At 40.6% G+C, this 24,828-nt stretch overlaps 1 protein-coding gene across 1 annotated transcript in view; it reads right to left on the bottom strand.

Annotated features, from left to right (window-relative positions):
* DPP6 (dipeptidyl peptidase like 6) overlaps positions 1-24,828 on the bottom strand; it is a 364,672-nt gene that overhangs the window by 147,437 nt on the left and 192,407 nt on the right. Inside the window, exons 2-3 of the mRNA XM_042888547.1 lie at positions 9,042-9,156; positions 2,367-2,465 (exon numbers count right to left, since the gene is read on the bottom strand). Coding sequence (XP_042744481.1) covers positions 2,367-2,465; positions 9,042-9,156 — 214 coding nt within the window. The remainder of the gene's footprint in view (positions 1-2,366; positions 2,466-9,041; positions 9,157-24,828) is intronic.

A 24,828-nucleotide genomic window follows, 5' to 3' on the forward strand; every position in this document is an offset into this window, starting at 1 on the left:
CCCCAAATCCTGACAGCAGTCACCACAACATACACTCTGTCTTGTACGACATCAACAGCAAGGCTGGAAATACAAGTAATGATAGCAGGCTGCATCCAATCAGTTGGGTGTACCCAGTGAATTCCAAGCTCCCATGACACTGGGGTTGGAACCTGATGATCTTTAAGGTCCCATAAGCTCCATAAGCCATTCTAAAATTCAATGATTATTAATTGTAATAACCAATACTGCAATGGAAGTACAGTTATGTCAGATTTGAGACCAGTTCTCTCTTTTTTTTTTTTTTTAGCTCATTTGAAATCGGAGAAATGACAGTGCTATTGATCTGACACTCATTATTTCTACTTGCCCACCACGAATCAAAAAAATCCTTAAACATCAGCACATCCCATCAATTTCAGTAAGTTTTCAGAATAATTTAATGTGTCATCCTGTAAATAAATACTTTTCTGGGAAAGGAAGGAAACATAGATTTAAAGAGCTGAGAGAACTGAATTTTGCAGATGTCTGAGTGATGGTGGTACTGCGCAACATTAAATCGTAGGAGGAGAAGGAAAACAAGGATAGAACACAGGTATCTATTTTTTTTTGTTCAGATTCTCCACAAAATGTTGCTAGAATCACTCATTTTGTGGCACTTAAATAGGCAATTTTTCTGCTAAGCCATTTCAGCGCTCTTGCTGTATGGAGCTTTACAAGTCTGCTGCAGGCATTCTTTCATTTGCACTTAAACTGAGAATATGACACCAATGGGAAAGTGTGCTTAGGAATCAGGCTACTGCACTTTCATCTGGCTTATCAGAATTCTTGATCCAGATTTCACCACTTAGCCAGCTAGAGAGAACTGTGAAAAGCAACTATAACACAGGCAAGAAATTAATGTTGCAAAATGGCTATGGGTCCTTGGATGAAGGACTGCAGATTGCAGTCTTGTCTTCAAACACCAAATTACTTTTGTATACAGAATATTTATGGATTTACAAATAAATTTTCTAGTTATATTAAAATCAGTATCAGTGGTATTAATAGCAAAGCAACAACACAAGTCCTTCAAAAATATCTAGGCAGTTTTGCTCAATACAACTTTATATTCTCTTCAACAGAAACAATATTTTTGTAACATCAGGGCAGGCAAAACTCACTGGAGTTAGAGTGCATGAGAGAAGGGAAATGGAGTCAAATACATGCTAGGACTGGACTCTTAATGAAAGTGCATACGACATCAATATGTGAATGTAACTTGAAAAACACCTTTTATCAACAAAATAACACATGCATCAGAGAGGAGAGGTTATACACAGCCCCATGGCAGTGTTCCATTCTCTCTGTTCCTGTAGAAGTTTCATTCATTATAATTCCCTCATAGTCTATCAAATAACTAAAAAAAACAGCAGCGAACATCTCAATAAAAGCACCTCTTCCTTTATTAGGACCATTAGGATGAGGGTGACTGGGGAACATGCTCATTCAACACAACCCTTCAGCACTCTCTCTTGGTTATGGGTATTATAAGTGCTCCAAATGGGCGTAGTAGACAAGGAAAGCCAAACACAAGGAAGGAACTGATCCTGTTCCCTTATTAAATTCAAAGGAAAGACTAATAACTTCAGAGAGAAAAGGAACTGGACTGGAACCTACATGAATGGCACACAATGGATCAACTTATTCTTGCCGAAGCTTCTTCAGTTTGCAACTTCCAGCAGGAGCTGGATTCTTCGTCCCCTAAAGAGCTCAATTCCAGCAAGCACTACGTGTATTAATTCCAGCATTACTTGGTTTTCCTCTGACTAGAAAACACACAGCAGCATAAGACAAAAAGAGTACATGGTGTGTGTGCAAGCACCAGACTGGCTGCTCCTGGGCCACTGTTTTGCAGTTGCTTAGCAACACTTCACCTCCCTGCTGGAAAAGAAGTATTTTGATGAGGGAATATAAAGAAAATGATTTGTTTATGGTGAAATAATGATTTTAACCACTTCTTCTAACCATCACCTATTGAATCCTGGGAGCTCTTAGGGACAAAGGCTACAGCTGTCAGTGCCTAGCTATGAGTCCACTGGAGATCTTCAAATGAAAAATGGGAAGAACAGGCCAGTAGTTTTTGCATATGCGTATCTATAAATCAGGAGGAAAACTGGAATAGGAATTTGAGGACTGCATTTTTGGGGAACCTATTTTAGCTACCACCCTTGAACAGAAGGTTAGACAGATGACCGAGGCCCCTTCCAACCTCAACCAGTATGTGATTCTATGATACATACGTGATTGTGTAATTTCAGGAGCAAAGAAGAGAATAGGGCAAACAAAAGAGGAAATACAAAGAGAGATCAGGGAACAAACCGGAGAATTATTTGTACCTCACTCACCAGTTATCCATTTAGCCTCTGGGTCATGAATTTTGAAATCAGCACTGAAGAGATCTTCCACTGTTATCTTCTTCTTCTGAGATAAGCTGTTATCTTCAACTGTAACACATTCAAAAAGTTATTAATTCTACTTTGAAATGTATCTGAAAGTATAGTAAGTGAGTAATGCCCTATGATATTGCATTCAGAAATGGTCCGCATTAAGCTTTCTATCACTCATAAACCCCTTCGTATTTTTAATGCAGCAAAGAACCATTTAATAGTTCACAAACAGAAATCTCTTAGTTATTTATGTCTGGAATATCTCTGAGCTATCAGAGACCACTAAAAATTAACTCTGAACGATGGTTTGTTCCTCCAAAAGGTGTGTCAGTACAGATCACTTTCACCAAATTAAAAGAGAGACTCCAGTGCTCTTTTTTATTATTATTTTTTTTAAAGTCTGATTGACATTTCAATTACACTGCTTAATTTGATTTCCAGTGTACCAAGACGTATTAAGACAAGTTCTTCTGCATAATTTTATGAAAATAATAGGTCAGAGGAACTTCAGGAAACTGTCGCAGTTAGTTTCCACCATGGCGTAAGGTTCTATCATAGGGCACCCATGGATATTATGCAGAGTGAAGCAGAATGTCAGGGAACAGCTGGTTCAGGTGCTGCTTTCCAAATGCCACCCTGAAAGCATAAGAAAAGGCACAAACGAAACTCTGTGCTGGAGCTTTGGGAAGGGACAGGGTGGTAAGCTCTTACCATTCCTTCTTTCTCTGCAGCATCAGACTACATTAGCTGCCGAAGGTCTCACAGACTCTAGGGAAATCAACTCTTTACATGGGCAGTGATAGGACAAGAGGGAACAGTGGGGGAGGTTTAGATTAGAAGAAATTTATATTTGATAAGGGTAAATTTTTCACTGACAGGGCAGTAAGGCACTGGTACAAGCTGCCCAGAGAGTTTGTGGATGCCCCATCCATAGAGGTGCTCAAGGCCAAGTTGGATGGGGCATCCTCGTTTGGTGCCTGATCTACTGGTTGGCAACTTTGCCTGTGGCAGGGGGCTGGAAGTGGATGATCTTTGAGATCCCTTTGAACCCAAGACATTCCATAATTCTATAGGTACTATGTTAACCTCAGTCATAGAGCTGGAGAAAAAAAATAATAAAATATTTGATTAACCAGTGATCTTTTGGTGAAAAATTCAGATCTACTGACTTTTCGTCTAACACAGGGGCAAGTTGGAATGCTAATTAAGGATGCATGCTTCATTTCTCTGGCCCCAGCAGAAAGACAGCAGACAAAAATACACTTTCAGGCTCTGAAGTTGTCCACCATGTCCTGACTATCACACCTGAGGATACCTTAGAGCATCTCAGTAAGTTGGTGGATACCACACTGCTGCAGAATTATTGGAACTTCCTCAAGTCAGGGAAGCAGAGAATCAAGCATGTTGCCCACCACCTCTTTCGCCCTCATATCTCTTCAGCCTCAGACCCATATGGCAGATGCCAACCAGGGCCTGCACAGCAATGGTGCAGACAACACAAGGACAGATGATTTGAGTGCCAGGTTAGAAACCCAGCAACCAAACAGCACACATGCATGCTGAGAGAATTCGGTGAAAACAATGAATTTTTTTACTTCTGATTCAGTTTCAAAAGTGTGATGGGAAACGTGCTCTGGTCAGATTTTTTGGGTTCATCTATCAACACATCCTTTAAGTTAATGCACCCAAAAGGACATGGGCTGAATTGATGAAATCTCATTCATCAGGACACAAATGTAACAAGGATCCAAAACTCCAAAAAGCTCAGAACAAAACAGAAAAGGTCAGACCTCCTTGCCTGTTTTCCCTCTGTGATACCAATGCTGTTTTTTTCAAGCTTTCTTTCAGTTTCAGCAATGTTCTGAGGCTGTCTCATGGATCAGGCAATCTCAGCCACCTTTCCTTCCATCAGCCCTGGGGCTCAGCTACAGGTCACTGTCCTGGGATACTCTGCACTGCAAGCTGACAGGTATGTCTTGCTTTGCAAATGTCCATCTCTTGGCAGCCCTGATCCAGCACTTCAGAAACTCCCACCCCACCTTGCTTTCCTGCTCAGTGCTTGGGCAGAACTGAGCCCTGTTCCACCCCAACAGAGCTCCCTGTATCACAGTGGATAAGCTTTAAAATACACGTTTTTGTTGGAAATTAATGTTTCTGTGTAATACTTATGAATTAAAAAAATGACACTTTTTCACATCTGGTTTCACATTGGATATTTACATGCTCTTGCTAAGCAGCAAAAGCCATACAAAATTAAGTCCTTCTTAGCCTCGCTCTTCAGAGAATGGAATTGCAGAATGACCTTGGTTGAAAAGGACCTCAAAGATCATCTAATTTCAACCCCCCCTTCCATGGGCAAGGCTGCCAACCACTACACCAGGCTGCCAGAGTCACAGCCAACCTGGCCCTAATGTATCCATGGATGGGGCATCTACAACCTCTCTGCGCAACCTGTTCCAGTGGAACAATATTAAAAAAAAAAACAAACAACAAAATACCAACAGTCTTTTCCTAAGCATAATGCCTAATGATATTTTGGTATAGATTTGTTAATGAAAACTTCTGTAGTTTTGGGCCTTCTCTTCAGCTTTGATACGTGTGTGTGCACATGCATGTCTATAAACATTTGCACATGCTAATACAAATACACACATAATTGTTAGGATGAGACCCGTACAGACGCCATATGCTGCAAGAAGTGAGCAACTGTCAATTAGGAAAGCTTCCATCCCACACTTTTATCACTTATATGAATAGCCTCACATTTTTCTAAGGTGGGTGGAATGGCAGGTCTCACACACACACAGCCTTTGGCATAGGCAACTGCATTATTAAATGCAAGCTTTCATCAGTTACTGCTTCTTTTAAGAATACTGTTCTAAAATATCAGAAGATATACAAATCATAAAACTGTTCAAGTTTTATTAGGATTTTATAATCCTAAGAATCCTCAGAATTAGCTAGCAGTACCGCACTCCCATTTTAAGCCAGCTGAATGCAAACAGTGCTCTTTCCAGTTTATGAGATAATCCTGAAGCAGGGTGAGTCCTGCCTCCCAGAAACCATAACCAGTAGGGATTTCAGCCTTTCTGAAGCTGAATCCACAGCTGGAAGGTTTTAATTGATTTTACAGAAGAATCTTGCAGATATATATGAATCCTTTTTTTTCCCCCTAAATCATTAAATACCTTAATCAGCATCTGCTCTGCTAAACAAGCCTTGTCTGTTCCCCATTCTAACACTCACTCTTGCTTTTGCATGAGGCTGCTCTGATGTTCACATTATGGGCAAATGCCATCCTGATGATACCAGCTGGTGATCCAGCTAACCACTTTTCTTTGTCTGAGCATGGACTGCAAGCCTGTATATTGACTATATCCCAGGCCTGCTCTAAATTACTCTCTGTATGCACTGAATGATGCTCAGCATGTTTTAGAGCATCTCTGCATGACACGTGTTGGTGTTGTACTGTAAAACCAGCCTTCAAACCAAAAGGACATACTAAAAGAGCAATGGTTTCCCAGCCAGGGAGAAGGCCAAGATAGGTACAAGCATGAAATGCAGAGATAAAATGCAAATTATATTTGTACTAGCACAGTAGTGTCAGATTAGACTCCAATATTACCATCAGAAGAAAGACTTAAGTGTGAAGCATCCTCAAGAATTTCACTCTGCTCACGCCAGGCTGCACTATCCACTTGAGAGATGCAGAGAAGAGGATTTTTTCCAACATCACTTTCACTGTTGGCAGCAGCTCCCAACATCCACAAATCTGCTATGCCTCCGTACTTCCATGTTCTGTCCTTCCCTTGGCTAACAGCTAAAATATCCATCACTGTATTTTCTGGAAACCCAAAGATAAACATTTCTCCATCCAATGAACTATTCTAGGGCAGGTAGATGCAGATTCTGCATCTCCTTTTGGACAGGCTTCTTTATCTTCCTCTCTCCTACCTTTCTGGTGGGAAGTGCTATGTGCAGTCAGCACTAGCAGTGACTGTGCTTGTGATGTTTGCCAAGCCAGCCTCAATGTCTCACTTAGCAGTGCCTGTGAAATGAGCCACTTGTTAACCCTGTGCCATCGCATGTCCTTATAACAAGCACCAGGGCCAGTGGCCCAAGGAAGACTGATCTCAGCTGCTGCCAAGCCACAGCAGCAACCTAAGCTATCAGATTTTACCCTTGGCAGAGCCTCACCATGAAGCAGTCTGTATCCATAATAAAAACAGAAGCAGTACTAAGCTCAGGGTTTTGTATTTGCATGCAGGGGACAGTTCAGAAACACCAACAAGGAATAAACCAACCCAAATTCCATTCTGCTATATCAGAAACCCCCAAAAACGTGGTTTGAAGTTTTGGCATATAAATTCACTTGGCACTTTGATCAGTTTTAAACAGAGACATTTTCAAAGGTGCTGCTTGGAACTCTTGCTAAATATGTGCTAATTAATACCTGGGTGATTTATTTCTATACACGCGTATACACAGAAATACAAAATGTCTGTGTATGTGCACATACCAAGAACACATAAATACACATGACTTTTACTTAGTTCTCAGTGCATGCACTTCACATTCCCAGTTCACATCATCTAAAATAGAAGCTAATCATAATAACTCATAGTTACTTTTTCTTTTTTTTTTTTCTAAGAGAACATTAACAACACGGTCTCAATGCTCAGTACACCTTTTCTGTATCACCACTTACCTGGACAACAGCACTGTGGTATCTACAGTCAAAACAGTCATTAATGGATATATAAAATACATAAATGTAAATCATGAGTCACCTCCTCTATGGAGGACGAGGAGTAACGCTCAGGAGAAGTCCTAAATAGGTCTATGGTAGAGGCCAGAACTGAAACCAGAGCTCCTAATCCTCATTAGATACTATTCTAACTGTCTGTATAGACATTCTTATTACAGGTGTTCACGTGGAGGGAATGACTCGTGACTCAGACTGTACTTAAGGTATTTGTGCTGTTCCCCACGTATCCACCTACATGGGATCTTGCTCTTTATGGAAGCTGTACCTGTGCTCTCATCTGTGCAGTGAAAGCCACTGAGAGCATCACGAAGTCCACAGGTAAAGGTTTAGGAATCTGTGCTTCAGCATGCATTTTTGAAAAGACAGGGATTCAACTTCCATAAAGTAGGAGGTAACGTTTCCATAACTAATGGGTACCATTTATCACAGCAAGTAAGTGTTGCCCGATGTGAATACAGACCACAGGCCATGCCTTAAAATGCCTCAGAGATGAACTGCATGACCCAAAGGTGTTAATCTGAACCCTAGCAAAAGCAATTTAAAGAATGATTCTTAATTATGTTTAACCTTAATTAATTTAATCACTTAATTACTCTAGTGTGACCATGCGCTGCTTATGTTTACATTAACAAATTCTGGATAGCATGAAATAAACTGAACATAGCATATCATTAAGTAATCAAAAGGACACCTCAGTGATTGTTTCACTCATTCTTCAGTTAATTATGTGAAGTCCTGTGTTTCTCTGTTTGTCGCTCTCTCCTCTTACAGCAGGACTATTGGATAAGAATGGTGTCAGGGAAGATGGGCCAGAACTGCATGTCAGTTCACATGCCACGAGTTCCTAGAAATTTCTGCCTTGCAGTTCCCATCTCAATTTTCCTCTTCGCCACCTTGATCTCTTCCATTTCCTGTAGTTTAATTTCTCCCTTGCTGCCTTTCATCTATTCCATCTGTGCTTGCATGTACTCATCCAGCGAGGAAAACCTTTTCTTCTCCTACACACCCCTCTACAGGTGATCAACCTTATTCTATGTTTTGTAGCTCCTAACCCTTTCCAACACTGTGTTCTATGCTTTTCATCTCATTCCTCTGTCCTTTCATATTTAGATCGCAAGCTTTTCAGAGCAGCAAAAGCACATTACTTCTGCTTAAGAAGTCATAGAAATTTCAAGAGCTGTATAATACATAATAATCAATAATCATAATGATATCACATTAAGATTCAAAACTACAACCTCAACAGCTACTACAAGAGAAGTAATTTGTAAAGATTCCATGTACAGAACTGTGCTGAAGCTCCGCAACAAGATTAACTTAAAGAATTTCTTATAGGGAAGTTACTAATTATCTGCTGGAGTTATCTAGCACATACCTATCTGGAATTGCTTTGTAAAGCTGAAACACCATGGTCTGATATGAAAGCCAGTGCAGTGAAAGGATTTAGGTGCCTACACATAGTATTCAATGCCATGGTAGATGCTCCTAGGTATGCAGTGAATTGTTGGTTGCAGCTCCATGTGGGCATGGACTTCAGGAAGTGCCATGTCCTAACTGAGTGCCCCACATCAATGTCTCAGGTGCCCTCTACCTCTAAAACAACACTTGCAATCTGCGCTGAGGGAACCAAGTTTCTCATGCTGGTACCTTCAGCTCAGCAGTGGTCTTGATCTTTGAGTCAAAATGTAAAACTCTAAACCAATCTGCTTACAAATGGTATTGAACTCAGCATCTCATCAAGCTAAAGAACTCCAAGGATGATTCCTTAGATGCTGACTTTGCAGTCAGCTTGCAGTCCTTTTACTCTTGGAAGTGTAAAATTATAGAAGAAAACAGAATGAAAATGAGTTAAAAGTGATAAATACCTGGTGTCAGGAGTATAACAGAGGTGACAATCAGGGAGCAGATAACAAGAATAACAAGTAAGGCGATTGCAATTCCTTTCCAGTTTCTTTGTGGAGGATTACTCCCCACCAGCTCCTAGAAACATTAAAGGAAAGCAAATGTTTAGAAAAGGCACTGAAAGACAGAAACAAACTGCAGAAAGTGAAGAGCAAAGTATTCCTGCGCAACCACAGCACGTGGCCATGGTCAGGCAAGCAGGTAAGCCGAGTACAGTTCATGATGTTGTAATACGTTGTGGTGTCAATATAATTCCTTCTAAATCAGATGATGTGATAAACAAGTGCACTGTGCCCACAGGATGCTCAGGCATCGCCTGCCTACACCGATCTTGCTTATCAAAGGCCCATTTCCTACCTACCCTTATTAGGTCTGAATGAAGAGCTTTCCAGTAACTTTCAGATGACTTTTAAAATAAGATACTAGAGAGGAATACAGGGAGATAAATAATTCACAGGGGCACATAGGGAGATAAAAATCCATTAGGATATCTCCATGGTGACCTTTTTTGCCTTCTAAGAAAACATCACATCCACTCAAGCCACCTCTCCTTCATTCCTATGTTGTTAGGTCTAAGGACATGAAGACAGGTATCATGTCTAGCACACCCATTGCATTTACTCTCATCTTTTGCTGGATTTTCCCTTATCACTGCACACTGAAAGTGAATTCATTCATGCATGAAGCAGCTACAGTATGAAGCATCCATGCTCTCCACTTTCCTAGAAAGCTGACTTCCCTCCAGAGATCAGACCTCAGAGCCTGAACAACTCTAAAAGCTCAACCTTCATGCTGACCTCTCTAATTGTCATGGTTTCATGGTTTGTCATCAGTATGCTGATGAGTCCATAGATCCCTTTGCCCACTTGTCAGGGAACCCAGCTGAACCAGGCCGAACCGTGACGCTAATTTAGGATTCTTGCTTCATTTCCTAAATTCTGAGGTATAATTTAATGATTTTCTAATACAAACATCCTGGTACCTGTTCAGAGCCTTTTCTTGCTCCCCTCCCTCTCCCCAAGGAACACAAAAAGCCTGTAATAGAGTAAGGGCTTCTGTGATCCAGAATGCTTATTTTCAACTTTTTTAGCAACCTCTTCCCTCCTTGCTTTTTTCTCAAGTGTACTTGGCTTTTTATTTGAAATGCAAAGTAATTAGAAGGAACAAATTTATAGAGGAATCTGAAAAGTAGGTCAGGGTCCTTGAGAAACATAATTTTGCCACCAAGCAAACAGAATGTAAATACTTGCATTTTTATAGCATCTTCATCCTGGGTACCTTTACAAATATTAATCTCATCTTAGGACAGAACACCTTTACTGAGCAAGTATTTTGGACTACATTTCAGAGAGTGCAAATAAACCCCGGAAAAAAATCCAGGTGTTGTTATAAAGGGGCAGAAATATTCTTCTTTCCACAACAGGGCACAGGGTGACACAAGAAGATGATGGGAGAAATGGGGAAAAGCAGCTGAAAAACCACAGTGCTTCTGTAGAGCCACTGCAAACCCTGTCTGTGTCTGAAGGACATGCAGAGGGAAGTGCAGGCAGCTCTACAGGACTGATGGAAACACTCCCTGGAAAGAAACTAATGAGCTCCCCAAATGTAAGTTTTAAAGTTGAGAGAACTACTTCATGGGTTTGAATTAGACCTACAGACCCAGATCTACAAACCACAAAGTTTCCCCATTCATACATGTTCTCAAGCTTTCGATGCATTGATACTTCCATTTAATCTGTTATCATATCAAAACTCCATTAATTCTTTAGTCATTATATCAATAGTGGAGCAAAAGCACAGCAACTAAAACTGGGAACTTCTAACACATCATGAAAACTATTCACCAACAAAACTTTGGGGTTTAATACACTGCAGCGAAGCAGAAGGAATGTTTCCATTTTGCTTTCAAAACATCATCAGAAATTTTTCCCAAATAAAGAGGAGATAAATGACATTTCAAATAAAGGCAAACAGCTTTATTGAGGACAGGCCTGGACAGCAGCCTTGTTGTTCTCAGTCACTTGTAGTCTCTTCCAATGGAATTAGTTACAGGACATCAGAACACAATGCCATACAAACCAGCACCCATGTCTTGAGTCTTTCCTAGCTTTATTTCTCTTGATTCACAGAATCATAGAAAGACCAATAGGATCATCTAGTCCAACCATCAACCCATGCCTGTGACCACTTCAGCACAGTGCCACACCTCCACATTTCCTGAACACCTTGAGGGATGGTAACACCCCCACACCCTGGGCAGCCTGTTCCAATGCATCATCACTCTTTCTGAGAATAATTTTTTTCCAAATATCCAACCTGAACTTCCCCAGTGCAACTTAAGGCCATTACCTCTTGTCATTTCAAAATATTCCAAAGGGATACTGTGACCACCTTTCACCTCCAAGATGTTACAGCCTTACTGTTCCCTAGCTCCCCATGTCTTTGGCTACAAGCTCCCATCCCTTAAAAAGGAGCACCTGCAAGCATACATCAGCTGTTTATATTGCTCAGGTAAGCTTCTGTGTGGGTTCCAGAAGCCAGGAATGTGTTTAATTAAGCCCTTGGCAGCCAAGGATTTAAGCAGATAAGAAGCACTCCTGAAGTGGCATCTCAAAGGGTTTGTTTCCAATGTGCAGCACAAAGGTCTAATTTGCCCATTACTGAAAGATTCTATATCCAAACTCAACAGTGAACTACAGCTGTTAATTCTGAAGTTATTACTTTGTCTTCAATGCTGAAATCTGAGTATAAACCAAGTACACATAGTTTCTGCCCCAACAAAACAACCTACCTAAAAACAGGATAGGAGATGTCAAAACAAAGCCAATCATCTATGTGAATCACCTGCCCTCTGCTTCTTAGGAAGAATTCACACAAAGCCTGTATGACCTCTGCAAGGAGGGAGTCTGTCAGCCTCTTTTTTCTCCTTTTTCACTTATCCATTTCCACCCCCTTCTATCTCTTACATAAAACCTTAATTCCTTCTGGATTAGGGAAGTAAAACAGAAGTTACCACAGCTTTTAAAGTAAGCACGCACCATTGATGCTGCGTATTACAAACTGTAAATGTTATCACTCTCATCTTCATTTATGATTGAAAAATAACACTACCCACCTGTGAACCTGACTTTGAAGCCATAAATCCAGACAGATACAGTATTTTAAGACTCTAAAATATGGATTTGTGGTGACATATTTTCCTCCCTGTGAAAGAATCACTGCACTGACATGTTAGGGATGAAGGCAGGACGTGTTCTGATCCAAGATGCTGTCAACAAAATTATTTCTGGCATAGTTATTTGAAACCTGCCAAAAGTCTGCCTGCGTGGTGGCAATATTACAATAATAGCTTTTTGAGACAAGAATTCAGTCATCTTTGTTTTCAATAGCTATGTCAGTGCTGTTCAATGAAAGAAGGACACTGCAGACATCATAGAATCAAAGAATCAGGGAATCATGGACTGGCTTGGGTTGAAAGGCACCTCAAAGATCATGAAGCTCCAACCCCCCTGCCACATGCAGGGCTACCAACCTCCATATCTAATACTAGACCAGGCTGCCCAGGGCCCCATCCAACCTGGCCTTGAACACTTCCAGGGACGGGGCATCCACAACCTCTCTGGGCAGCTGTTCCAGCACCTCACCACTCCCTCTGTAAAGAACTTCCCCCTGATATCCAACCTAAATCTTCTCTCCTTCAACTTAAAACCATTTTCTTTTGTCCTGCCATTATCTACTCTTTTAACGGATTGACATTGCTTGGCAAGCACTGGTATTACCAATAATGCTATACATCTTGGGCCAAAATCCCTGAAGTATCAAGAGTGCCATAGAGGGCAGGTCATGGTGGCCTTTGAGTACTTTTCTACATGGAGTTGTCACTTCTGTCCTTAAAGAAAAGTAACTGAGAGTATCTGCTATCTGGTGTCATGCACCTACAGACCATTCAGAATACATAAAGTGATCTACATCTGTTGGAAATCCCAGTGGCATTGCTACATGTGCAGACAGGAAACTGAGTTCTCCTCTCAGTTATGCCAGTGTAAATCAGAAAGGATACAATAAAATAAAGTGAAAAGTGATTGTATGAAACAAAAGCCTGCCTAAGAACTTTACGGGCTTGGGGGAGGTTGGATGGGGTTTATAGAAAACCTTTTGTATGGTTACCATACCTGCCATTCTTGCAAGTGCTTTTGCAAGCTCTGCTTCTTGAACTTTCGATTTGCTTCCCTATTTTAACTAAATAACCCGAGCACAGCCCAAAATGCTACACTCAAACAGAGTAAAGAAAGAAATCTTGTTGTCACACAGTTAATTCAGGTGTGTTCTACCTACTATTTGTGCTCCATTATTCTGGATTATAACTTTTCCCTGAAGACACAGCATGGTGAGTACAACGTATGTAGCAAGCCAGCCCCCAAATTTCCAAGCACAGCCCAGAATAAATACACTGTTCAGGAAATAAACACTTTTGTCCCTGGCAATAACTCCTATGACCTTCAATGGAAAAATAATCTTGTCATTAATTAGCTCTTCATAACACAAAATTGCTGCAGATTTGACTGCTGAATAATACTACAAATAAGATGAAGAGTCGTTAGTCCGTATCAATAGATTATTAACCTTGCCTTGCAAAAACAAAATAGTAATTGCAGTGGTAATGGCAGCAAACTGTTAGCATAGAAGCGGTTACAGTGGGAGGTTTCCTGTTGTATTGCTGATTGATAACACATTCCCCCATGTCTGCGTCCTCTGCTGCTCTCCTGCCTTGAATTTAGGATGGAGGCTCTTCCTGGGCAGGAATAATTTTTGGTACCCTGCCTGGCAGATCGCAGACCTCAATCACTAAAGAACTTAGAGCATATCATAATACAGGTAAACAATAATAAGCAAATAACTGCATCTTTATCTCTGAATTCAAGCCAAATTGCTTTTGCTGGGGCTTTTTATTTCCTTTCCTCTCCTTCTCTACAGCAAACTCCACTGTTAAGATGCTAAAGGTGACATTTCAGAGACCTCAGTGAGAGGAAGAAAAACCTGGTCTGCTTTTACAAATGAGGCATGGGATGCATACGGGCTTTCCTGCACAAGTCAACAGAATGATTAAGGGGGGTGAAAAAAGACAACTCTTACGCTTTTCTTCACATTCCAGTGATAAAGCTAAACAGTTACTTCTAAATTTACCAAAAAAGTCTGTAAAAAAATCTAAATACAGTAGTATCTGGAATTCCTAGCTGTGCCGTTCCTGTAGAAATGGATATTTAATAACTTCCCATCATTTTTTATGAGTACTGTGATGAAATGATTTTGGATTCCCTCCAAACCTAACAGCACTGGAAGATTAATTCAGCATCTTTCAATCCTGAACTGGCATCTCACATGACTTTTGTACTCAAGCATAGTAATCACATCACAACACTCTCTTAGCACCTTACCATGCACAAATAAACAGATATTGCACAGATATGCACAAATATTACTACTCTAAGTATTCCCAATTTTCCCTAGTGCTTAGGGACAGAGAGACAAAGAGGTATTTCCAAAGTAAATTAGAAACTGTGAACTCTGAATCATAGAATCACAGAACGGTGTGGGTTGGAAGGGACCTTAAAGATCACCCATTTCCAACCCCCTGTCATGGGCTGGCTGCTCCCCACAAGATCAGGCTGTCCAGGGCCCCATCCAACCCGGCCTTGAGTACCTCCAAGGATGGAGCATCCACAGCTTCTCTCAGCAGTCTATGCCACTGCCTCACTGCCCTCTGATTAAGCAATGTTTTTCCTGACATATAATCTAACTTTTCCCTCTTTTAGCTTAAAACCATTCCTCCTTGTCCTATCACTAACAGACAATGTAATAAGTCAGTTCCCTATTGCTTACAGGCTCCCTTCAAGCACTGGAAAGCCATAATGTTGCTCTCCCAAAGCTTTCTCTTCTCCATGCTGAACAAGTCTAACTCTCTCAAACCTCTGAAATCCTGCCAGGAGCTCTTTCTCTAGGTGAGTTAACATCCAGCTTTGAACAAAGCTGGGATTGTTGCATGAAGCACAGCTCCAGCCAAGGACATGGCCATCTTCTGTGTGAAGCCTATGAAAAAGGAGATGGCCATGGCTGCACGCATGCATGGCACACAATGTATGTGATTTGAGACACGTTCACTCAAGAATTGGGATGATTCTGCTTTAATGCATTCTTATTAATCATCTTCATTCTCCAACTTCAGCTTGATTCACTCATCCACCATGTCCTAGATCCTTTTACAGCTCCTGGCACAGTGGGACTGCCAGTGCTCACAGGGGCACATAACTGCTACTGTAATTCAAGGCATAATTAAAGATTTATTCCCAATAGCAACAGACTTGATAAAATCAACAGCTTTTCTTTGACTTCATTTCACTGTTTGATATAAGTACTTACGTTCTGCTACTAAAACTGAACCAAACTATTTGCTAGGGTGAAATACCTGCTACAGCATCACCTCAAATTGGTTTGATGCTTAGGATTCTATTTCATAAGAATCTGTGTTTCCATCAGATCCATGAAAAGACTTGGAAAGCCCAAATGCTGCAGATTATAATAGATATAAGACCCCATGTGCCACAGAGCTTACTTAACTTCAGTTTCGCCACCATAAAGCACTGAACACCTGGCTCCATCCAACCCAATCCAACCCAACATGCACACAAACCTCCAAACAGCTCATTCCCATACAAAGAACATCTGCAAAAGATGATGCTGCTAAGGCATGCTAGGATGCCACTTTTCCACCTTATTTCTTGAACAATTAGTTTCAAGGAATGGGAAAATAAACCTCTCTGCAAGATTTGAAAGCTTTGAGAAACTCCCCTTTACTTCTCCCAGTTCCAAACAAATCACAGAATCACAGAATTATTAAGGTTGGAAAAGACCACTGAAATCAAATTCAGCTGTCAAAACATCATATGGGTATCAAATGCCACGATGCTAATACTTGCTAACAGACAGTAACAGTTTTTAGAGAAACTCTATTTCAGAAAAATAGAATATAACATTCAATTTCTGACTCTGAATACCAAGAAAGGATTTGTGATAAGGGAAGTGGTGAGGTGTTTAATCTCCCTGGGCAGAAAAACAGCATAAGAAATTGTTTAATAATTTACTAAATCCTAGACACTTTTTTTTTTTTTTTTTCTCCTATAATCCATTTTGTAAATAATTTGTTTGTAAGTGCTTCAGGAAAGAAAACATGAAGTGAACAAAATGTAATTCTTCAGTAATTTGTTTGGGAACAATGTGAGAATTGGCCATTAAGACAGCAGAGTTTTGTGGTCACCAAGCTGTGAGGGCAGCTGGGGCAGGAACACCAAAGCAATGGGAACAGCCGGGGGGAAGAAAATGGGTTTATCATTTCATTTTGCACTCTCCTGAGGTGTCCATCAAATTCAAGATGTAGAAATTGCACTGCATGCTAAGAAAATAAAAAAAACCTTGCAAGGTTACTGGGAAGCAAACCTGTGACAGTCTACCTATAATATGGATGCATGTGTGAATTAAAATAGGCAGGGACAATGGAAGGGTAGATTGGCCCACGTTGGCCAAAACATACGTGACTCTCATCAACAATCAAAGCTTCATGCATATATGAGCAAATAAATAAAATAATTACAAACAAACAAACAAAAAAAACAAAAAACAAAAAACAACCCCAAACCAACAAATACCAACCAAAAGAAAAAAGAATAAACATCCAGAAAGAAGAGAAGCACCTCAGTGCAACCTGCTGTCTTTAAGCAGAGGTTTAAATAAATCAGCTGCTTTTTAAGAGATCAAAACACCATCCTTTCATCATCACTTCCACTTCTGGAGGATGGTGGATTTTAGATGATGTCCCTGGCCAACATGAGTGTTGCAAGGTGATGGCTCCCAAAAGCCCTGCAGATGTGGATGTGTTTGGTCAAAGCTGGTCAGACATAGGACCAACCTCTCATGTCCCATAATGGTGATGGGACAGGGCCAGGGGTGGATGGACGGCGTGAGGTGACACCGCAGTGACAGCTCAGAACTCTTCTGGGGAAAAAAAAAACATTTGATCAAAGCCCATAATAATGATACCTAAGCTCCCCTGGTGAGACGCAAAGCAAAATTCTTTTACTTACTGAACAAAGAAAAATGTCCAAACTTACAGGCAGCTGATGATAATATCTGATGGGCACACACTAAAACACTCAAACTTTAGTGAAGGAAATCACACGTTTCTGTCCTACTGAGATATGCATTATACATAAAAGTCAAGTTCAGCAAATATATATAATAAATACACATCTCCCTTAAATAAGTCTGCAGTATCTCACAAGAAATAAACATTCCTTCCTGTTTTAAACCAGAACCTATCCTTATTGAGGTTGATAACATTTTTAGTAGCATGCTGGAGTCCTTTCATCTTTTCCATATAGCATAAATTAATCACATTATGATGCCACATTCCTCAAGTGTCTGAATATCCTGTAAAAATTAAAATACAGTGCAGGACATATATAAACTGCCAAGTCCAGATTTATTCTCAGTGCTAAAATTCAGATTATTTTTAGACTTTTTTAACAGAACTTTTATTTCAAGCCAAACCATCTTATCCACTGTAGAAGACGACTGTATCACATCACCTTTCCTAAATGCTCAGGCATACCTCAAATATTCTCAAATCAGAAGCCATTTCATGCATATCCTGATCTGATGGCCAGGAAAGCTTTTTTAAAAGAAGCCATAATTCGCCCTGGTTCTTGTCCAGTCCTTGCTTAGGAAAACTGCAGTTTGATGGATTATGGCTCTTCGAGGGTACTTGGGCTTTCAGCATGAAATGCCAGAGGACTGGCTCAGCACCAAGGGCTGCTGTCAGGCAAAGTGACACCAAGGTCTCTAGAGGTTTGTGAGTCTTAATGCTTCATCTATTTTAATTGATTTCTATTTTTACCAAGGCTCTCACAGCCCATTACAAAAAAACTTTGTTGTCATTTATTTTCATTTTCAAAACTTTCTGGGTGGCAGTAAACAAAACCAACAAACAGTAAGTCATTTTTTTTCTTGGGAGAGCAAAGTGCCAACTTTCACAACTTTATTTCCCATATAATGCTGCATTAGCAATGAAGTCTCCCCATATTGAGGCAAAGAGCTCACTGAGTACCTTGGTCTTCTCTATGCCTGCTGAAGCCAGTTCTCCTTTCTCTTTTATTACAGGAGGTACATCCTCCTTTGTCTAATTCCAAATCCCTAAAACCAACCGATTACAGTATTTTTCACCCAGACCTACTTCTCAAGGGTCACTGCCATCCAGCAGCAAAGCAATTGCATTATCTTGATGATTTTCAATCTCTCTGCACAATTCATGCTAGCACCTTAACAGCACTGAACATGCAGTAGGGTTTTAAAGGACAGAAAAATCGCCCAAGCAAGCACAATGACTTTTGAGTGGATTTTCATTGCATCCACGCAAAAGTGCTTCAGAAAGAGATAAGGGAGAAGGTGAGTGCCTAAGAAGCAAGGAGATTATTCTCTGCACCTCACCAGTCCCTTATTCCCCAGAAGAAGGATTTCCTTTCTGATCTTTAGTGATTGGAACAGGTTCAACAGTGAGAGAGCCATCTCCATATTGCTCTACATTGCTGAGGATCTTCAGAACAACTTCTAATTAAATATCTCAAGAAGGTCCTCTATCTTCTCTGAAAAAGTGTGCTGAAAGGGGCTGCTCAGGGATGTGGTAGAGTCAATGTCTCTGGAGCTGCTCAAGAAATAGATGCTGTACTGAGGGGCATGGTTTAGTGTGGAAATATTGGCAACAGATGAACAGTTGGACTGGAAGACCTTGGAGGTCTTTTCTAACCTATGATTCTATGATCTTCCTCTCCTTGTCCACTGCACTCACCTTGTGAGATTTAAGGACATCTTAAACACAAGCTATGGTACCAAAAACCCTTCCAATATGAATTTCCTCACCAACTACCCCAGCCAGCCCTCTCAGAACACCCTCTATGAGACTGTCAGTGTGAAAACAACCTCTCCTTACACCCTGCACAGGCCAATGTCCTCAGTGATGTTCAGATCCTTAATTCTCTGTGGCTTTACCAGGAGTCAGGCACAGAAACGCTCCCAAGGACGTGAGTCGTGGTGCCTTTTTTCTCCTTCTCTGTGTTCAGAGATAAAACTCTTCTATCGCTAACAATGGAGTTTAGAAGTGATCAGATATGTAGCAGGGGGAGAAAACAAATGTTGGGGGCTGAGGCTGTGCTATTTTTAAAGAGAGATGAAAATTAATATAGGCAGGATCTCACTGCCTGAAAAAGATATGTCCAGAGAAGAATGGGAACTCTACCAATTAACATACTCTCTACATATGCATCTCTTCAGTATCCAAAGTTACATCATTTTTCTTTGACACATACCATAAGAGAATGACAAAGTTAATGTACTGTATGTAGGTGCATTTTTAAAAATCAATTTAAAGGAATTCTGTCTGCTGCAAATTAGGCTCTGGCACTGGGGAAAACCATCAAACTCAAATTAACAAAAGAAACAAAAAAATTTAATTTAAAACTACATTCTAATTGTACTGTCACTGTGGTGCACACACAAATACCAGCAAGGCGCATTTTTTGCATTTTATGATTACAAGAAAGCTATTATCAGTGAAAGATAACACTGAATCATAATTAAAAGCAGGACTCTCCTTCCTACTGGCCTGCACAGCTCAACATTTTCTGCAATACAATATAAAGTCATTATGGCTCAAAATCCCATTTATCAGCTCTCGTCACGTTCATCAGATCATGATCCCTCTAACTCCAGCTGCATACTCTTCTGTATACTCTGAAAAAGAAGGATTTGGCTTCTGAACTCGGTCTCCTATTCAGCAAAACGTTACGATGGCTTTGGTACAGCTGGACTCACATCTGCACAAAAGACCTCAATCAAAGTTTCAAGCTCATGCTAATATTGACTAACAGTTCCTCTAACTCCATGGTATTGCCTCCATAATGGTACTGCTGGAAACTGGGTCCCACAAGTTATCATAGAATCGTAGAATGGCTTAGGGTGGAAGGGACCTCAAAGATCATAGAGTCACAACCCTCAGCCAGAGGCAGGGACACCACCCACCAGATCCGGCAGCCCAGGGCCCCATCCAACATGGCTTTGAACACCTCCAGGGGAATTACGCACATGGGCTCTTGATCACCCTTTCTTTGACCTGCAGATTATGATCTCTTCTTCCCCTTACAATGACTATACACAGAGAATCCACTTTACCTGGTGAAGACACCAGCAGCATAGTGACGTTCATACTCAGTTACAACAAGAACACATCCTCCATGTTACACAGCACCATACAGTGTTTCCCAAAATTATCATGTCACAGACCTCATCTTTTTCTCATGTAACATTTGCTGTCACCAAATTCAGGAACAGAAAGCTGGCACCAAGGGCACTGAGATTTTGTGAAAAGTTCTGTGTCAAAGAAGTGACAAAAGGATGTGACAGCTGATCCATGCTCCACACACTGGCTATTGTGCTGGCTGCCATCAAGCAGCAGCAGCAGCAGGACAGGCGGGTCATATGAGCTGGCCTTATTTTCCTTCCCCTTCATTGACATAAATGCCTCTGCATTTATCAGCACTTCCTCTGGTCCATTGCTACCTCCCATCTTGTTGATGTAAAGAATCTCAGTTATTTAATGATGGGACAAATATTCAGCCATTAGCAAATAAGGCCTTGAGGAAGAGAGAACGTGGCTGTTTTGCTGCTGGCATTTTACTCTCCTCCAGTGCCCCCCACACTGCTGACCCAGTCCTGCTCTGCCTTGTCTGTCCTTTCATAGGGTTTTTCTATCTCTTTCCAGCCAACCTCCACCTGTTAACAAATGAAGCAGTATAACTACAGCCTTTTTGTCAGATCAGCCTGCTACATAGCATTTACTCCCTCCTCTCACAGCTGGTCTCAGCTACTAATGAAGGGAGCACCAAGAGTTAGCCTTTCGGTTGCCAGGATAAAACACAATATCAAAGCTTATTACTTCACATAAAAAAGAAAAAAAACGTAAAAAAAATACCATGGTACCAGAACATTTCACCCTACAGACCCTCCTACTTAAGCTTTGCACAAGAAGCCAGTTCTCTTTTATTCATTAGTTTTCATTTCAAAGGAAATGAGAGACAAACTGTCGTTTAGCGAGCTGAGTGGAGCTGGACTTTTGTTCCCCTGATGGAACACACAGCCAAGGGCATGGCTGCAGCCCCTTCCAGGGGCAGAAGCAGTGGGAGCTCAGCACTACAGCTTCTTCTCCCATATGGCGAGAGACTCTGGCTGCTGTGAATAATTAATGAAAAATATTCCTGATCAGAGGAGCAAAAGCAGCAGAGGAACTGCAGAAGTAAAAGCCAGTGGCTTTCTTTTCCCTTGCCTTCCCTTCCCTTCTTTTCCCCCCTTTCTCGTTTCCTTTTCTTCCTTTTCTCTATTTTTTCCTCTTTTCCTCCCTTCCCCCAACTTTTTTTTCTTTCTTTAATTTCACCCCATTTCAGCTCACAGTGGAAAATTGCACTCTTAAAGCTGAAGGCACACCCCACTGCCTTTCGTGCTCCTGCCAGCATTTCATCACAGTAGTTGGCAGTGGGATGCATCTGATACATCTGCCTGGGACCCTCGTGTCCCCAGTCTTCTCACCGGACACCTTGAACTACACTGCTTTTGAAGCATAGATCAAGTGCTGCAATACCTGCCCTCACACTCCTGGGACTCAAATGAGCTCATTTAAAACCAGGACTTATGGCAGTGACTGAAGCAGACATGCCCTCATTTACTTTTCAGTAGGAGGAGAAAGGAGGAGAAAAAAAGCTATGTGTTTTATGACTCCTTGTTAGCAAGAAATATCTTAAGGCTTTGCTTTAGTGCCCAAAGCGTTTTTGTTGTCCAAGAATTAAAGAAGACATTGCTTAATAAAGTCAGTATTCTGACTTTATAAAATGTTGCTATCATGGCCTCATAATGAAAAATGGAAAAGACAATTATTTTATGCTCTGTGAAAGATGCTATGACTCACATCAATAACATATCCCACTTTTCCCTTAATTTCCTTCCTAATTTCCTTTTTTTTTTCCTTTTTCTTTTTCTCCTGTCTTTGACAGTATTCAGCATTCTCCACTGTGAGAGAGAAAAACTCTACTGGGGAAACTGGGGAATAGGAAAAAGTGCTGGCATCTGCTTGCTTCAGTAACATATGTATAGATTTTATACATATATTAGGTTTTATATAGACAAATATATGTATATGTATGCAAGGAATAAGTGGAGTTCTACTTTTTCCTTGTGGTCTGGTAACGTAATTCCAGCAATGCTGGGAGTTCAGGAACAAGTGCCACTTGAGGCAATGTGCTTGGCACGAGCTCTGTGGCCACACAGCACATCCCCTTTGCAGGCTGAAGATAAAAAGTGTAAAATAATCAATCTTCCAAGGTCTTATCAAGCCCCCACGTAACAGACTGTAACACACAGTCATTTTCTAGAACAACAAAATTGTGTCTGGCACAGATGGAAAAGACAGCTTGAGGCTTGCATCAAATATCTTTGTGAAATTACAGGAGGCACTTCAACTTTGTAGTGTAACTTTTCATGAGGAATGAGGATGTGGGACTCATTGTCCCCCACAGGAATAAAAGATGTCTTGTCATAATCCTCATCCTTTGACAATAAGGCTTCTGAACCCACATGCCCACTACAGACAAGTCCACGAAACCTCTGCACTTGCATTCACATGGACTGCCCAAGGCCCTCCACGCTTTACATGCCTCACAATCACAATGCAATTGATTTCCCATTTGTCTTAAGAATTCAAATTCCTAAAGGAGAAAATGCTTCTCTCGGAGAAAGACCTACACAGGAAAGCCTAGATGAAAGAAATGTTAGAAAAAACTTTATTTGTACAGAGTCTTCCATGCATATAAAAATTCAAGATCCTGATTCGGCAACACTGCCGTCACAGGTGGGAGAAGGATCAGGAGTGACAATGTTTGACCTGCCCAATGATGGGATTGTGCTTGGAATCAGTCTGGAAAAATGCTTGCTATGTCCATTAGGGATGGCATTTAAATTAGTCTAGATGGCACGCACTTCTTCTCATGCAACATTTAAGCTATGAGCTCAGTGTTGCGGAAATGGTGCAGACAGTTCTTCAGAATTCTAAGTGTCATGCATGTGGGCTGCAGAGAGTTTAAAAAACAGATACATAAGAGAAACGTGAGCATTAAGAAATCAAAAGTCAGTAATTCCCAAAAAAGTCAAGAATGACTATTATAATTGTTTCTGTTTGTCTGCTTTTCTTACATTAAATAACTGCACAACGTGCCTTGGTGTGCTGTTGCTTTCTTCATCTAAAGACCATTTTAATACTGCTTAACACAAGCAGCTCCTCAAACCAGTAACTGTATTTATTACCTCACTAAATCCTTTCGGTAGCAATTAAAAAACAGTACTGGCAGTTAATGCACACTACTGCTCCTTCCTGGTAGGATGCTCTCCTCCATCCACAGGGGAAAAAAAAAGCAGGGGATGGGCAATGATTTCCTCATATGCCCTTCAGGACTTCTCAGTTATGGGATGCCTTTCTATATTTGGGGAGCCATTTAAACTTGTGTTCATGTTCCATGGTTCTCTGCAGGATGCAGAGCTTAAGCATTTCCTAGATATTCTTGCGTATAATTTACTAAAATAAACACCATCCCTGCAGGGAAAGACCCAAGACACAACATATGTATCCATTACAGGGGCACCATTTTCCTTCTGGAGGATGTCTGCCCTATGCACAAGCCCGTGCATCACCACTTATCACCCAATACTGCTCACAATGCAAGGAGCTGAGCCTCACTGGACAGTGTCTTGATTTCTAAACAAATCCGATCCTTAATCAGCACAATGATAGAATATTACGGGGTGATAAGATAGAATATTATGCTGGTGACTCAAGAGCATAAATTATATTTGATACAAACAGCACATTAGGCATCTCATAACACATCCTCAACATGGCTGAATACATCCTGTGCTTTCCTGCTTTTCAGTCATCCTCGTAAGAAGAGAAGTGCAAAATCAAAAAACAAAAACGAAACCATCCTGCTATAGCACGCTTCAGAAGATGAAAAACAAAGAGGTGTTTACAAGGTTGAGTCAGAAAAACAGAAACTCAAAATTAAGTTTTGGTGTGATTGATACTGTAAGTTTAACTAATCCATTATACAAGGCAAAATGATGAAACAGTAATATGTTTTAGCTTGCATCTCAAGGGTGCTTATAAATAGTTAAACAACTGTACAGAATTCATCAGTTTTTAGTGAAAAATTAAATTTCAACATTGCTATCTATAATATAATGACTTAACAAGTCAGGGTATAATTAATCTTGATATTAACTGCATACCCTAGTGGTCTGTGATTTATTAAGGGTTATTCATCTAACTTCTTGTAGGGGTATTACTTCATGTATATACAATCTAATAACTTCTTTGCAGTAACAAGTGTTACTTCATAACAATGAAATTAACATTTCTGGAAAAAAAACATTCATCAATTGATCATATTCTGTTTTCACTTCCCTAATGGACTGGGAGAGTGATTAAAAATTAAAGCTGAAATACAGATCTTCATGCTGACTGCCTTTTTTGTTCTTCATACCATGCTTCTCTTATTTCAAAATCACATTACATGCCTATAGTTTGACATACTTACAGCCCTCTTAAAT

Source organism: Lagopus leucura, unplaced genomic scaffold (genome assembly GCF_019238085.1).
Source record: "Lagopus leucura isolate 7727_CA_CO unplaced genomic scaffold, USGS_WTPT01 Super-Scaffold_100157, whole genome shotgun sequence".
NCBI lineage: Eukaryota > Metazoa > Chordata > Aves > Galliformes > Phasianidae > Lagopus > Lagopus leucura.